This window comes from Branchiostoma lanceolatum, chromosome 4 (genome assembly GCF_035083965.1).
Source record: "Branchiostoma lanceolatum isolate klBraLanc5 chromosome 4, klBraLanc5.hap2, whole genome shotgun sequence".
In the NCBI taxonomy this organism is placed as follows: Eukaryota; Metazoa; Chordata; class Leptocardii; order Amphioxiformes; family Branchiostomatidae; genus Branchiostoma; species Branchiostoma lanceolatum.
This window is the reverse complement of record NC_089725.1, coordinates 14587608-14603967: the sequence shown is the minus strand read 5'-3', so window position 1 is coordinate 14603967 and position 16360 is coordinate 14587608. Positions and strand designations below refer to the sequence as shown.

The window sequence follows — 16360 nt, the reverse complement described above, 5'->3', positions numbered from 1 at the left end:
CACAGACTGATTGATTTGCAGACTCTGACTCTCATTGGCTGAGCTACTAATTGTGATGGACAGTCGCGACCGGTCTGATAGACTTGAGTTTTTATGTAATCACGGTGATGTGAAGATATTGACACGATAAGACTTTTTTCACTCCCTTTCTCTCATGAGAAAGGCGCTTGTACAGGTTGTAGACAAAGTATTCTCCAAGTATGTCCTCAGATACTATAACAACATCATCATCATCATCATCGTTCCTCCTCTTACGAGGTGCAGCAAGAGAAGTTGGTCCTCCAGAATTTCTTGTCATTCATTGCAGAAAGGAGTTCCTGTCCTTCCAAATCAGTTTCAGTTTCTATGAGTTTCTTGAGAGTTGTGATTGGTCGACCAATCCTTCTGTTTGCGTCCGGGTTCCAAAGCAGATTTAGCTTTCCCGCTGGTTCACTACTACGTACAACGTGGCCCGCGAGACTCAGCCGTCGACGTTTCACCACTGTGGTGACATATGGCAACGGTCCATATAACTGTTTATTTGTAGCGTGCTTCCACCATGGTGTATTGTAGATACAATAACAACAGTTACAACAATTAGTGGAATTAATAGCTCAGTCCATATTAAGAATAATTCGACCCAGTAGAAAAATAAGCCAATACAAAAAGTGTACTAAGTATCATAAACCCAAAAGAGTAGACTCTACCAGTCTCCACGGGTCGGTGGGAAAATAGTAGAAATTGGCGAAATAGAGTCAAATGTTTGAAGGGAGTCGGCTACGGAGATAAGATCCAATCTCCCAACCCAACAGCGGATGGAAACGTTATTCTCCGTGGCCAAAGTCCCCCGGCAAATATTCTCTCTATAGCCGACGCGGTTACATGGGTTAGTCTGGTAGAGACTACCAAAAGAGGCTCAGCCGACTCAGAGCCTACTACCATGACTACACAGAACTGGAATCGAAACAGATGCAGTTTCATAAAAGTCGCCAGAGGACCCTTTTTTCCAGGTGTTGTCAGGTTTGGGGTCAAAGGTTGACAGGAAGTTTGCTCATGACAAAGAAACGCTGTGAGCTGGCGGTAATTCCCCGCCTTTGCTATATTTGGCGACTTCTGTGTCACTAATTAAGCACGTACACCGCCAGGGAAAGGTTCAAAGGTGAGTCAGAGACCACAGGGTATCACATGGATATCAATTTTCTAACGAGGACCCTTGTGGGATTAGAACAGGGTTCTTTTGCATGGGTCATGTCCGCACTGTGCAGCCAGAAAGGCCCAGGAAAATCTTCGCGTGCTACAACTGATCGTTGTTTCCTGCAGAGTATTTTCCTTGGGGATTGAAATATTTTAAAGTGTTGCTATTGACGTGAGTGATCCCACATCCTAGTAAATTATTCAACGTTTAATAGATGTCAAAGAAGCAGCTCCCACATGTATCACTAAATATTTTACTTTAACGACTAACGTTAGAGTATAATATTCGACCTGAAACATTGGAAGAATTTTGTGTTTATGAACGCTAACAATTTTCTTTGTTTCATTTACAGAGAATTCACATGGAACCCCGCAGTGACTCCTTCGCATATAGGCTGAACTTCGATGTCTACAAATTTACAAACATTCTGACAACTGGTTCATGAGTCACACACCCACACCGAAAGTTCACAGACCACCGTTACCATTACGTCATAACCACAAGGGAGCATCCAGGAAACCTGTGGTGTCTACACAGTCTTGTAGTCTCACCATGACCAACCAAACTCTGTTTTCTAAGAAAAATTCCAGCTTTCAACATTCACCCTAGAACTTCCAAACCATCCAGTTGTGAAGAGTTCACAAGAATTTGAAGAAAGAACATGTCGCAAAGGAGAAGCATTGCCACTGTTGTTTTGTTGTCTTGGACTTTGATTTGGAATCAAACTTTTAGCACGGCATCTTTCAACGTCACAAGGACGGACCGAGACTACTTCTCTGTACAGACGTTAGATGGAGAGTCGTGCCCGAATGGGGTGGACGATTTCTGCATGACGAGGGATGCGGAGGGGGCTCACGTGTTTACGGATGTTCGCGGGAACAGGTCGTGTGCGTGTATGTGTAAGAACAGAGACACCTACATGTCGGATGTGAGGAGATGTTCCCGCGCTGTGGAAGGTGAGTTTGAGCTGGATTTAGTAATACGCAGTGGTAGATGAGTCTAGGCAAAGAAGTGGGCAACCTCAAGCCAACCGTACACACGCCATATCTTCACAGAAAACACGCTACATAGACGCATGTTCCCATTTAGAACATTATTGAAGCCTACATCCAGACTAGTTTCGCCTTGTGTGTAGCTTTCTCCATGGTCAAAGGCTGGAAGGTATTGGTAGATGAGTTACTGTATGTGCTGTACCTGAATGTTGATGAATGTTGAGGTCACTGACCCACCCTGAGGCACTTTTTTCACTCCACTATATATTGGTGGCTCCCTGTTTTAGCATGAAAGTGAAAGTGATTTTGAATCACTTTACCTCTGTTTCGTTTCAAGGCGTCCTCATTTGAGGTGAAGCATGATGCTTTTTCAAACACATGTAGCTAGTGGTAGTGCAATGCGTCTTCGCTACGGCTCGTCTTTTTTTGGTCAAGCACACTGGGTCACCCCTACTCTTTTCAATAAGTGTGTTGGGTTCTTTTACGTGCAGAGGTTTGACGCTTGAGCCTAATTCCTGAAGCTCCCTCATACACGGGGCCGACAGCTTTATGTCACCATCCGAAATGACAAATGCAATCCCTTACAACAACAATTAACTTAATTAATGTAATGAACATTTATTCACAAGTCACTGGTCATGATAGATCTAGGGCAGATAGTACGCTATGTACAGTATTTGTAGGTTCATCGTACCGGGGAAATTCTCCTACTAGTAGCCCTTTTTGTAAAGTGCAATGAACAGTCATTACTTAGGACTGCAACCGGTACCCTTTCCACTGGTGTGTAAGTTGAGTGAGCAGCCGGGATTCAAACTCACAACCTCTTGGTCCAAAGGCAGGGTCAGTAACCACTGGACTACACTTAGTGCCACAATATAACTGCTGCCATTTCTGTCCCCAGAGTGTAAGCTGCAGTTTGAGGTTGGGGATGGAGAGGAGATCTACATCATGAAGGATCCACCAGAGGACAGACAACAGCACATTTATGTCCTGGACTGGGACGAGGTGGACTGGACCAACGACGGCTACGGTCCGGGAAGGGACTGGACATGCTCTGTGTCTTCTCAGCGGTTTCTTGAAGACGGAAAGTGGAAGCCTTTCTCATGTCTTGGAGAAGGTGTTCCAGACGAGTTTGTGAAGGTTACTAGAAGAAGGGGATGGCTTCTTGTGGTGAGTTTGATCATGAGTTGCTCACCTGTGCTTGTGTGTATTTGAATGTATGTTTGTTTGTATGTGTGTGTGTGTGTGTGTGTGTGTGTGTGTGTGTATCTATGTTTCTTTGTATGTGTGTTTATGTGTGTTACTCTGTGTTTGTGTGTGTGTATCTATGTATGTGAATGTGTGTGTCTAAGCAGTTGTGACTAAAATACTCCATAGGCCATAGCATGAGATATACATGTAGAAGTATACATTATCACTATTTGAGTTTTGCTCAGCAAAGGTATTTTGATGTAATTCACTGGAACATTTTGGAGAACTGCATCTTCGACTTCAAAACAAAACACTATTTCAACGCCTGATCGTTGAACCATACATTATAATCACTATATTAGTAGACAATCCTCGCTCTTTACATCATTGAGGGAAAAAAAAATTGGATAAAATTATGGACATCTTGTACATTTTTTTTTCACAAGTACAACGAGTCATTCATCACAAACTAGTGGACTGAACTAAAAATCACTCCTCAGGGTATTTGTCCAAACTGAGCTTTTGGGCTAAAAGTAAAACTCAGAGGTGGTCCTGTCTCACTGTTTTGCAGAAAACAACTGCCATTGTGTCACAGTTAAACCTGAATCCTCTACTGTTCAAATCATCAACTACCTGTAACAACACACTAAGAAACACACCAGCTTGTAATGTTTTCATAATCTTAGAGTAAGTTTGAAATGTCATTGAGACTGAGAGTCTAGTGAGATATCACAACGACTGTACATGTACTATATCATATATGCCTTCTGTTGTGAATAAGCCTGTTTATGGTATAAGTTTGCTTTTGTAATTGCTGTAACACTAATCTTTGACCCCCTATCTTAGTTCCAGTTTGGACAATACCATTCACAATTTGGGGGCCTTCTCATAAAGGTGGAAATGAACTGCAATAACCCAGACCAGGGACAAGAAAGCAAGGAAACGGACACGACTTGTATCGTGTTTAAAACCAGAGGAACGCGTCTCCGTAAGTGTATGAAATTTGGTAGATGTACATGTAACTGTCGCTTCTGTTGTTTTTCATGTCAGAGTTGGTTACATATGATTAAAATTTGAAGGTCCCTATTGTAGAATTTGGGTCCTTAATTGGAAATATTCTTTGGAACAAAATTTTTCTTCCTTATGAGCTGAAGAAAGAAGGCGGATGCCACCTGAAAGCTTCTCTTAGCTTCAAACTAGTCATGAGGATAAGTTTAACATCCTTTACTTAAAATTTCTCTATATCATATACAAGGAGCTGTTATCAAATTTTCCTTAATATCATTTTCGCAGATATCCCAGGTACCCCCTGTGTGACAGACCCCACCCCCACGCCCCGCCCCCCTATACCCACATCCACCCACAGTACTGTAACAAGAGCAGGCCCTGTCGCAACTGATAAGGGTCCACCTGTGTTTACCCCAACCTTTCTGTACACAACAAGGAGGCAAAGATCTCCGGCAACAGGAAAATCTACTGTGTCAAACACCACGGGTAAGTGCAAAGCACATCTGTTCTATTTTCATTTTTAGAATATTATTTATTCTGCATTTAGGTAACCTTAATTGCATCAGAATACTGTGATTATAACATAAGTATAAAGACAAATATGTTTGAAGTAGATAGGCAAAGATAGCAGTGACGTCACATTGTTACAAATACATGTATTTGATACACACAACACTTGAATCAAATATTTGTGGTCCTTATGTCTGTTTCCTGTTCAACATTACTAGTCGGTAGACAATCAAAGTGTTTAAATCACAGTAAAGAAAAACATGTTCATTTTCTTACAATTTCTAAAAAAGGTTGAAAGAAGAAATGCTTCTCTTGAACAGTTCGATATTGAGAAAAGTACAATAGTTGTTAGTTTTATTCTTGATAAATATCAAAATGTGTCTAGAATAGAATGCTAAAATTATTCCATACTAATCAATATTTCTATTGTGTAGTATGTTGTGGTCCTACTAAAAAGTGTAATATGATGTATACAATACCTTGTGTGTATCTTGCTTTAGTTCTCTATTTCTGTTCTATTTTGCTATTTAGTAGGACTCTAAATATTATATACGGTACTTTCTACAGGAATGATGATGGAAGCTGATGGTACTGGTAACAACTCAGGGCTGATAGCTGGTACAGTAATAGGAGTTCTCCTGGCTGCTGTGCTGGCCCTTGGAATTGTGATCCTGGTTTACCGCAGGAAAAGAAGGAAAAGGTGGGTGATGAGGTCTGCCTACACCAAGGTTCTTACTTTCGTTTTTATGACCAATATCCTGTATAATTAGCAGCAAGTTATCTAAATTACTGTACATAAATTGACTACTGTTCAATTTCAGCTAATAGAATAATGTTATGTTTTTCGTAAATTTTGCAGGTTTTCCAAACTAGATACAAGGCAGAGCCACAACAGGGTGAGTGTAAACCCCCCAAATCAATTTACATGTTTATGAAAATTAAAAACAACACTAAGTTAGATACCTGTCCGACAGATACATCCAAGTGTTTTCTTATCCCCTCCCTCAAAACTGTACATGTAGCGTACAAAGGCAACTTTTTAGATTGATAGAATCTTTTCGTATATTTGCGTAACTGTTTAGCTTCCTCCCTGTCGTTGTAGTAGAATATGCCAGTAAAATGCAGTATTTTTGTGCTGTCTCAATAAACTGCAAGGTTTAAAAGTTGTCTTTATTTTTCATGCAATTTCACTTGTGTGCTCAGATAAAAAGCAATGCTCAATATTAGTAACATTGCAGCTTATAACTGATGTACAGTCAGGCAAATATCACCAACATCATCAAGCTCTATGATTCTTTTGATTGATGAATGGTTGGATGCATGGTTCCCTACTCAGATCAACACGAGTCGCGTGGAGAACCCCAGCTACGAGGACGCCATATTCCAGAACGGTCGGACCAGCGTGCTGTCGGAGGGACTCCTGTACAGCGTGGAACACAACGATGACGATCAGAGTGAGGAGGGCAACGTGGAAAACGAGATTTATGAAGGGGTAGGTTACAAATTTAAACTGCTTCATCATGCTTTATATTGGTCCACATGTATCTGTTTCTGTGATTTAAAACCTGTAAAATGTTGTTGTCAAAATAAAACAGTCTGTAGACTTCTACAATTACATATAATTATGTGATTCATGAAATCTAGCTTGTATTCTTTTCACTTGTCAAATTGCAAATTTTTCATATTTTTTCTGCAATAGTTTTGTCATTTTAAAAGTTTTTCTGCAAGTTACAATTTTTATTGGTTATTTATGCCTGTTAGATGACTAGCTATTTCAAACAATGAAAGCAAAGTTAGCTAATCACACATTCACATGTATTATTATTATTCTATCACAGTGACCAATAAAGGCTCTGGTAGCAAGCGCTATCTACTATATGTATCATAATTTGAATGTATTGTCAAAACTGTCTTTCCTCCAGCCGCTAATCATAGAATTCTTTTCCCGGAATAGAATAGAACATTTTTGGCAATACCTTAGGGGTGGAGTCATCCTTTGTTCCATGTAGTGCTTACATGTTAAACACAGAACACCATGTCAAACTCTACATTTGTGTTCATTCAGGGTTTGCCTGACAACCCCTATGACGAGCCCCTTGGTAGTCCTGCTGACTCACTGGAGCAGCCGCTCGAGATCTCCGGTCCACAGATTTCAGGTTTCAGCATTCCAACAGAGGACGTATACATTCCCGTCGGAGGACATCTCAACACTGTTTCTTCACATGTGCCTACGCATCTTGACTTGCCTGTGCCGGCGTATAGAGACGCACCAAACAGCGACGGTTATCAGACCCTGAACAGGCCATTAGTAGAGACTGACCAATCGCCGAGCTCGCCAATTTATGCAACGCCCAATATCGGTCATGTGTATACGTCCCTAAGCCCCCCGTTGCATAACCACGGTTACACGGAACCAACTGTCCCTCCGTACGTGCTACCAGACATTACGCTTAACCCGGCATCACAGAATCACGGTTACGATGAACCAAACATTGTTTCTCCGTACGCGCTCCCTGATATTTCCAACCAGAGATCGGACTACCAGACCCCCAAACCACAGAACCATTACGAAACCCTTGAAGATCCAGACGGATCCAGTTTGAAAGGCAACTCTCAAACCTCGCTTGATCATTCCTACACAGTGTTGCAAGGACCTGACTCCCCAACTGGTGCTTCTCCAAATGTGGGGCTAACTTTCTCCCAAGCAGATGTAGCATCACATTCAAGTCAGTAAAATGACTCAGTTCTGGCTGGACCAGATATTTAAGAACAATTGCTTTTGGATCAAGCTTTGACAAGTAGAAATAGGTTTGGATAGTAGACTCTAGTAGCAACAGGATATGTATTTTTTTACAAAAAATATCAAAGGGTGCCTTTAATGCAATATAGATGTATGTATCTATGGGACAGATGTTCTTTGTTGACTGTCAAATTGAAAAACTGCCAGTACATGACAAACATTTCAACAATCTAACATAAATTTTTTATAAACCCTAACATTCTTGATACAATTATAGCACAGAAAGTTTAGTGTGCATTTATTTGCATTTAATCCTCATATTGCATGTTACATTTTGTACATGTACATGTAACGTTAACAGTTATGGTAGTTAAAAGCAACTGACTGGTACTGCTGGTGCCACATATATAAAAAGATTGTTCCAGCATGAAAACTGAAATCCTGCATATATTAAACTGACCATATAACGTTATTCTGAAAAGTTCCATGGTTGTATTTGTCCAAGTATTATGTCCTGTAATAACATCAGGTAGTGATATATGTAGCTATACCTTATTATGCTATAGTATATTGTTTCATTATGTATGTTTTGGTATATTTTTTGTTTCAAGTAGTATCAAGCATTATACATCCAGAAATGTGTTGTATACAAGAAATATTTATATTTAGTTACCAAGTATGTAACGTTTTCCGTATTTATTCATCAGTTCGATAGCACAGTTGTATTCTAATGTTGTTGTTTGTCACCTCGAGTTAACGTTTGGAGCAATAAATACAGTTCCAGAGATCAAATGAGATATTTGCGTGCATTAATTCATTTGGTGTGTGGAAAGCATCAAACCTGATCTTACAGCTTTCCTGATGAGGCTTGAAGCGCTTCATGCCTTTTTTGCTAGATGGCGTTGCTGCAACATCTGCACCTTTGTGTCAAAGGTTAACCTGTGGTGATTGACCTCATTCCTTTGTTGTGAGTGTGCAGGCAAGAAAGGTGATCAAACAACAATGATCATGTTGCAGTGGATGTCACACACGGGTACGGCTGGAGAAATAGGCCTCAAATACTAGACTAAACCTTCGTGTGATGGTGTTTGTCCATTTTTACAAGTTTGTAGGAAGTTTCAAAACGCGTAATCGGCGATTTTTAATCCGGAAGGATGTTTACCAGCCGGAGTCCGAGTTTGCTGACATGGATGACCGCCCGGGTGACGATGACAACTACCTGGCTATGACGTAAAAGCGGATGGAGCGGGGTTTAACAACATTCTTTTGGCAACAATAACAACTTCTTAAGTGTGCAGAGAAGGGATAAGTCTCAGACACTACTTTGTCGTGAAGTCTGTGTTAGACAGTGTTTTAGGACTTCTTTTTGGACCCAGAAGTAGGACGCTCGTGCGAAATACAATGAAGGACGTTGTTCTAGTAGTTATCTTGCTGTTTCAAGTAGTCATACGGACAGCAGGGGACTGGACTTCGGTCCTTAACGTGACTAGGACCGGCAGAGAAGGCGACGTCTTCACGGAGAGAACGGACACCTGTACGGAGGCTTGGAATGGTTACTGCAGCCAAAGATATGCTAATCGTCTCAGCTGGAGAGAGCCAGGTGGCCGGCGGGTGTGCATGTGCCAGTGTTACACCTGGTTCAACACGTACCTGTCTGACGAGGATTCTTGTGAGAATGTTCCTTCAGATTCAGGTAAATTGTTTGTCAAATTCTTAAGTTTTAACATCGTAGAAATTTTAGTTAATGATAAACGTTAACTATTGAAGTTGATAAATCAGAAAAAAGAGACTTTGTAACGACTTCTATTTTCTGTCTGGGAAGGTTTTTAATTGTCGATAACTTTTTGAAATTTGACCATGTTTTCTCACCCGTGAATTCTGTTCACAGTTTAGAATATTTTATAGGTGTATCACCTATATCAGGAAAACATTATGCTTAATAATTATGAAATGAAGGGCCACAACTTGCATGACAAGGAAAAATACAATTTCATTTCATCTATGTATAAAATTTGGAGGTAATATTATATTTTTCAGCATTAAGCAAACAAAGAAACAAAACACCAACGTAACCGATAAAAATGCTGGTACTGTGTATACTTGACTATTGTTTTTAACAAAAGCCATATGTATAAATCTAATGTTGATTTGAAAATGATTTAATGTTTTGCTTTGACTCACTCCAGATTGTGAGTGGACCTTTGAAGATGAAGGACCAGAGAACCTGTACACGGTCACACCTGGCGCCGGTCAAACCGGCCGGATAGACTGGGGGGACGAAGACTGGCCAGGCTCGGGGGTCACTCCCAACTCCTGTTCCATAGACTGGTCCTGTGACATCACTGCGCAAACGTATCTGGAGGACGGGGAGTGGAAGGATCTGTCGTGTCTCGGCGGAGACATTCCAGACGACGTTTTCGTCTTAGACTACGAAGAAAATGGCAGGAAGAGAAACTGTCAGAGACATTGGTTTGTCTCTGTAAGTATACATTTTATGACGTCGACCCTCATAATTCCACCGGGTTTCCCACAACCGCCACATTGAAAAAACAATGAATTTAAGAGATCTAACGTTACTATTGCCACATTAGTAATCCTCGACCCCGATGCACACACACTTCAGATATCCAGGTGTCCTCAATAACACAGACTTTTTTATGTGGAAGTCTCAGGGCATTATGAGAGTTGACCTTACAGTAATTGTTGCTTTCTACTTTATAAGTTAAATTAATGTTTGTATTCTGTAATGTAACTTTTAACTGTAGTCAAACAGCACTGTTGACAGTGACAGTAAATGAAAAGGTTATCCAAGAAAAAAGGGCAATGTGTACAAATGTACATGTATGTTTGCCACCAATTTGAAAAGAATGTTAAGTAAGATAGGCTTCTGTTATTAAGTCAGAAGTGTCACAGGAAGTTGTGTAGTCTACTTCCTATGTGCTCCCAAAGGAAGTCATGTATGAAATTACACTATGTAATGACAGTTCTAAATTTCATTTATCTCTTACCACCGTCCAATTGAAGCACTGTAATCTAATTGAATAACAGTCAAACCTCCTTGTTTTATGTAGAATTTTCTAACTTAACCTAATCTGGGCCTATAGGTGATAAATCAACTCTGTGTCAACACCAGTATGATTTACTGTTTGTGCCAGTGTGTCAAAAGGAAAAAGATTTGTTTGTTGTTTGTTCCAGTGGGATGTTAGGTATGACATCACACGACTGGGAGGACTGGTGATCCACCTGGACATCACCTGCACACGGCGCAGGTTTGGGAACAGACAGTACACCGAGTCACAATGTCTCAGGTTCAAGACAGAGGGAACTCATCTTTGTGAGTTTATAAATATGTACATGATTGCAATCTAAATATTTCTTTGAATCATAACTCCCTATATTTAAAGACTGTGTTTCAAATTTTTTAGTCTCATGCCATTGTTGTGTAGAAAGCAGTCAAAGTTTATACGAACAGTCAAACTTGTCTATACAAAAGTACGTACAAGGGGCCTGGAAGAAAATTGTCAAAATAGACTGGCAGTTTTTGTCTCCATTGTAAAATCAAGACACTGTGAATATGTGTTTTTGTGCTACAGTATTGTATCAACTGCAACAATGCGAGAGCCTTTTATCCACCCCTACCACAAAATTAAATCCTTGCAAAAATAAGTAAGGTTACAGTAGATAATTAGAAATGTCTTTTTCTTCAATGAATCACTATCTTTGTCGTTGCATGCGTAATCATAGTAATCCTTGAAATAAACGATGCAATTTTCAGCATACGTTGATTCTGTTAAATCCCTCCTTTTCACACACCTGTTCTTTGAATGCTTACAACTGCCGGCATAGCTCTTTAACCACCGCTTAAGATTCAAAATGACCTGTTCTGCCACATGTTATTTATAATTCTGTACCCTTGCGTGCTGTAGACACACCAGGGCCAGGCTGTACCCCGTACACACAGACCACACCTCCAGGCAAGGTCACCACACAAAGGAACCAGCAAAGTAAGAAAATACCTTCTGATGATCTGTAAATCTCTCTGGAAGTCTTTAACAGTCTGCTTGTATTTATCTAAATCTGGAGACTCAGTACATTTTGAATGAACCCTATGTGTATTGTTTGGGTTCAAAGACTTGTTTAAACCAGTTGACAAACAGCGTTCAATATAATGCAGAAATGTTCGCTGTGTTTTTATTTTCGCGGTTTTCGCGGCGACCGTTTCATCGTGAACTTAAAACCATCGCGAATATTTTCGTCCAACACTGTATCAGTATGTGACTATAGCGCTGCCGCAATCTTAAAACCACCGCAAACACTTCATTTTCACCTTAACGCGTAATAAAAACCACACGAACTTAAATGCATTTACAGTATTTGTTATGAATGTTACATAATACCTAATGTATAATAGTCATTTTGCTTTTGACTATTCAAACATATGCCTGTATATTCTTTTCTTTAACAATATATTTGTTGCTGCAGTGTATTGATATTTAGTTTGAATTTTAGTTTCAATCTGTATAGTATAGAAACATGTTGGTCGTAACCTTTGCAATGGCCTTCATTCTCTGTACAGCCTTGTTGTTTGATTACACTGAGTGTATGCCTGTCTAATTTTAGTGTGGCCTTTAACCAGCTACAGGTAGTGCACCTGAAACACCTGATGCAGGTATTACTAGAGCACCTGGTGTGGAGACAACACATTCCAACACAACTTCTGGAAATGGTATGATAACGTTCTTTCCTGCATATGTTTTGTTGACTAGATTATGCCCAGTCAAAACGCAGATTCAAATGTTACCTCTGCTATATATTTGTGTATTTGCGCCTGTCCTGTTTTGTGACCTAAATTACTTTTACTGCAAATTCTGTACTGTGTGGACCAATAACAAACCTCCATGCCATTAATTATTCAGCTGTAACGTGTAAGCATAAGCATGGATTAATGAAGAAGAAAGCTGTGCATTAATGATCTGGCAATTATTCACACGTTGTAGGAATTATGGGATGTATAGTTTTTTTGACAATGTCAATGTCAGCTTGAATTGGCTATATGACAATAACGTTAATGATCCGCTTTCCTCTGTGTTTATGGAAATATAACACCTGTTCAGTGACCTATGAAACCACCTCAAAAGCTCATTCGTGGTTTATTTGGTTTCAGTGACTGTTATACAATGTAGGTCACTGATCATGCCACAGTAAAGACCTAGGGACTGGTCATGAACCCTAAATTAGATACATGATAGGGGGATATGTTGCCCAGTCTTACAATTTTGATAATGATGAGAATTGAATAAAATGAAAGGTGAAATGTTGATGTGTTATGTTCCAGGTGACATGGGCAGGAATACTGGGGGAGGTGGGGGGAACACAGGAGCTATCGCAGCGGGCGTGGCAGTAGCTGTCATCGCTGTCCTGGCCTTACTGGGAGGGTTTGTTTTCTTCTGGAGAAGGAAACATAAACAGGAAACTGGGTATGTGTATGTTCCTTAAGCTATATAAAAGATTATGTTTTGCATGAGATACATCCAGATATAGTGTCAACTCTGATAACTTTGTTGGGTAGTCTATTAGGAAAGTTGACGTTGTCCACGTTTCATGCAATAACTGAATAAGCATCATTGTAAATGTGAGTCCAATACCTTTCTGATTGAATACATAATTATAACAAACATTAGGTTACAAAAGGACATTGTGGCAATTTCTTTTACGTCTTTGTACTCTTGTGGTATATTGTTCTGATTTTTCTTCTCTTCTTTTGTAGGAAACCTTCATCAGGAGGCCCTCAGGTAATTCTATTGATAATCTTATTTCTGTGTGTGTTGGCCAATGCTACGTTCTAGAAGCATTGCCCCCTGTTGACTGATGAAAAACTGTAGGCATGGAATATGATTGACAAATAATGAAGTAATCAGTTTATTGCATTGAATGATTACCAGTTTTGGCACATACCACATTTAGATCTTTAAATGAAATGTTGGAGTATATCACATGTGCCCTCTGTGACTTTAACTGTTAAAGCAAAGATGTCAGGTCATAGGTCACTGATAGAGGACAATGTTACTAAGTAACAAATCACACCTGTGCTGATACTATCAATAAGTCAGCTGATAATGTGTAAACTCTTGCCAAAGGTCACCTGGCTACATAGTTTTCTGTAATGCTTGTAGTGTTATATTGGATTTTTTTCATTTGGTGGTGTCAAATGCTGAAAGTGTGATGTATATATTTCAGGTGTTGCATTTTATACGAGGAAGTTTGCAAATCTGAAATAAGTTATAATGAGATATTTATATCATATGTGTGTTTTCCTTTCTTAGGTATCAGTCAGCACACTGCAGAACCCAGGATACCGCGTGCACATATCAGCACCTCAGATCAACAGGATCAGTTCAGATTCATCAGGATACGTGGACAATGCTTCATATGTCGGATACAGTACAGGAGGCAGTGTGGACAATGCCATCTACGAGGGGGTAAGTCAACTGATTAGTTACTATTTCTTTTAACAATATGGGCTAAGGAGAGTGCTCATTGATAATTGTTGACGCTATTTTTGTTTTCTTGTCAGTTCTAGTTCACCTTTAATACAAGGGCTTTATTAGATTCTCCCAAAGTCAAAGCATATTTGGTGGCAAAAAGCTACCTCAGGGAGAAGGTTAAAAACTGAGTTAGAACAACTGATAGTCCTTCCTCTTAACACACACACCTATAATTAATTGATGTAAATTAACCTTTATCATATTAATCATACTGTGGCACAACAAATTTGTGTCAGTACATCAGAAACTTAGATGAGTAAAGGTTAAAGGGAACGGAATCTGTTTCCCCTTTTTTATCTATGCCTCTATCCCTAGGCCTTATTTGGCCATGCATGGTTTTTAATCTAAAATGGCTGCATATTGAAACGTCCTTTTTTTCACCAGCAACAGCAAGAGTACGCCTACACTGATGTGGTCGTTCCCTCTGCGCCAAAACGCGACGGCACCTACCAACCTTACCAACCCTACGACCAGGTGCCGCATGAAAACCTGTACAACTCCCCTGATGCAGACAACGTCTACGCACAATTGGACGGCACCCAGGAACAGCAAGTCCCATCTGCACCACCGCTACCGTTCGCAGAGTCCGAAGGGACAAACCACTATACATCACTTATGGAGGGCCAGGAAAACTTGTACCAGGATCTGGGACCACAGTACGAAGAACTTCCTGCATACACTAGAGGGACAGACTCAGATCCTTCTTTAGACAAATCAAAGTCGCCGCATGGTTTTCTATGAGATATAGAGAGCGCTGAATTGCTGGATCACTGCATATTGGTACATACCATACAATGTATATTGAATAGGTGCTGGGTCACTGCAAGTCAAGATAGATTATTCCATGTATAAAGTGTAATATCAACTCTCATACTTCCACAATGAAAAAAAAATGTTGAGGCCCTCTCACAAATGTCTTGAACACCTAGATATCTGAAGTGTACATACCTTGGGGCAACGAAGGAGGTTTAATAGTTTTTTAACTTCCTTGGGATAACTGATGCTTCATTGGTTAATCTCTTTTGATTCACTTTTGTTTTTAATGTGGCACTCTAACGAATTATTAGAGTTGCAAGGAGTCTCATTTCAGTTATGAAATACAAAACAAAACTACATAATATGTACCATGCTGCTATTTGAACCTGTCCATGCTGCAAATGTTTGAAGTCATGCGTGAATGTTAGAATGGCAATATACAGTAATACCCCCAGAATTTATTGTTTTAAGTTTTCATTGTACAAACCTGTTAGAAATTTGACCATTTTTTAACTCTTGAAACTGTCAAGGAATGTTTTAGGATTGATGATTTTAAGTCGTACAATGGAATTATATGTTCCTACATAGCTTTTAACAGGTGTTACATGTCATGATCTCATTTCAAAACTTCTCAATCTTCTTTAAATGTATTTGAAGTGTTAGCATTATATGTCTCTGGCATCCACATAATGTTATAAATATGGTTTTTACAAATTGTGGAATACAATATTTGTAGTTTCTGGACAAGTGTGGCATAATTTGGCATCAGAAATCATCCTCATAGCCGAGCAAGTTGTATATAAGAGCATTGCAGAATGTATGGATTTTAACATATTCATGTTATTTCTAAAGGTTTTGTCTTGTGTAAATTTTACTAACTTTATGTCAAACTGTTGTATACGTTTAGGTATGTGACATGGCATCCCTATTTTGAGCTAAGGTATTCTATTGTGATTTGCCATATTTGTTTTCATTGATTTTACAGCCATATACTTTAATTTCTACACTACTTAATGATATATTTGTCTTAAAGCACAGAAGGTCATTTTAGAGATTTGTTGATGAATACCTACTGAGGTAATTATTTGATATTTAGCCTTACAAATTTTGTTACAGGTACATGTTCTTCATTTAAAACTTAATTCGATTATGTTTTTTTTCCTACCAATTATATGAAGTGAACATCTGATGATCTTGTATGATATTATCTTTACCCTTTTCATCGTCTTTGCAGAATAAGATATCAATTTGCTTGGTTGCTTCACAAACAAAGTTTTGACATTTTGTTATGACTTAACCTCAAATGATGCTACAATTGTAACCCCCCCCCCACCAGGGTAGAAGTAATGTATGCAAGACATGAGTCCCGTTTGTTGTTTGGTTTCTGCAGTCTCATTCTTTGTGATGAGTGTTGACAGTTGGAGATGACTCAGACAGCAAGGTT

General features: G+C 39.5%; 2 protein-coding genes across 3 annotated transcripts; both read left to right on the top strand.

Annotated features, from left to right (window-relative positions):
* The first annotated feature begins 1008 nt into the window (after nucleotides 1-1008).
* Nucleotides 1009-8403, top strand: LOC136432790 (uncharacterized). Of its 2 annotated transcripts, none has more exons than XM_066424284.1 (9): nucleotides 1009-1138; nucleotides 1527-2130; nucleotides 3068-3336; nucleotides 4204-4345; nucleotides 4651-4851; nucleotides 5443-5575; nucleotides 5735-5771; nucleotides 6212-6367; nucleotides 6941-8403. In XM_066424284.1, exons 2-9 carry the CDS (start codon nucleotides 1836-1838, stop codon nucleotides 7607-7609), a joined length of 1902 nt encoding a protein of 633 aa, XP_066280381.1. In that variant the 5' UTR covers nucleotides 1009-1138; nucleotides 1527-1835; the 3' UTR covers nucleotides 7610-8403. The 2 variants fall into 2 exon arrangements, with proteins under 2 accessions (XP_066280381.1, XP_066280383.1); XM_066424286.1 differs by lacking the exon at nucleotides 1009-1138 and adding an exon at nucleotides 1171-1345.
* Nucleotides 8404-8633: 230 nt separating this feature from the next.
* Nucleotides 8634-15280, top strand: LOC136432788 (uncharacterized). The gene is made up of 9 exons (XM_066424282.1): nucleotides 8634-9308; nucleotides 9802-10094; nucleotides 10811-10949; nucleotides 11542-11619; nucleotides 12252-12341; nucleotides 12951-13092; nucleotides 13383-13407; nucleotides 13939-14094; nucleotides 14545-15280. Exons 1-9 carry the CDS (start codon nucleotides 9017-9019, stop codon nucleotides 14899-14901), a joined length of 1572 nt encoding a protein of 523 aa, XP_066280379.1. The 5' UTR covers nucleotides 8634-9016; the 3' UTR covers nucleotides 14902-15280.
* The last annotated feature ends 1080 nt before the right edge of the window (nucleotides 15281-16360 follow it).

Coding starts and splice junctions, on each gene's coding strand:
- LOC136432790 (XM_066424284.1), top strand. CDS start 1,836: ATGTCGCAAAGGAGAAGCATTGCCACTGTTGTTTTGTTGTCTTGGACT. Junction 2,131..3,067: donor ATGTTCCCGCGCTGTGGAAG/GTGAGTTTGAGC, acceptor TTCTGTCCCCAG/AGTGTAAGCTGCAGTTTGAG. Junction 6,368..6,940: donor AAAACGAGATTTATGAAGGG/GTAGGTTACAAA, acceptor GTGTTCATTCAG/GGTTTGCCTGACAACCCCTA.
- LOC136432788 (XM_066424282.1), top strand. CDS start 9,017: ATGAAGGACGTTGTTCTAGTAGTTATCTTGCTGTTTCAAGTAGTCATA. Junction 12,342..12,950: donor CAACACAACTTCTGGAAATG/GTATGATAACGT, acceptor GTTATGTTCCAG/GTGACATGGGCAGGAATACT. Junction 13,408..13,938: donor CTTCATCAGGAGGCCCTCAG/GTAATTCTATTG, acceptor TTCCTTTCTTAG/GTATCAGTCAGCACACTGCA.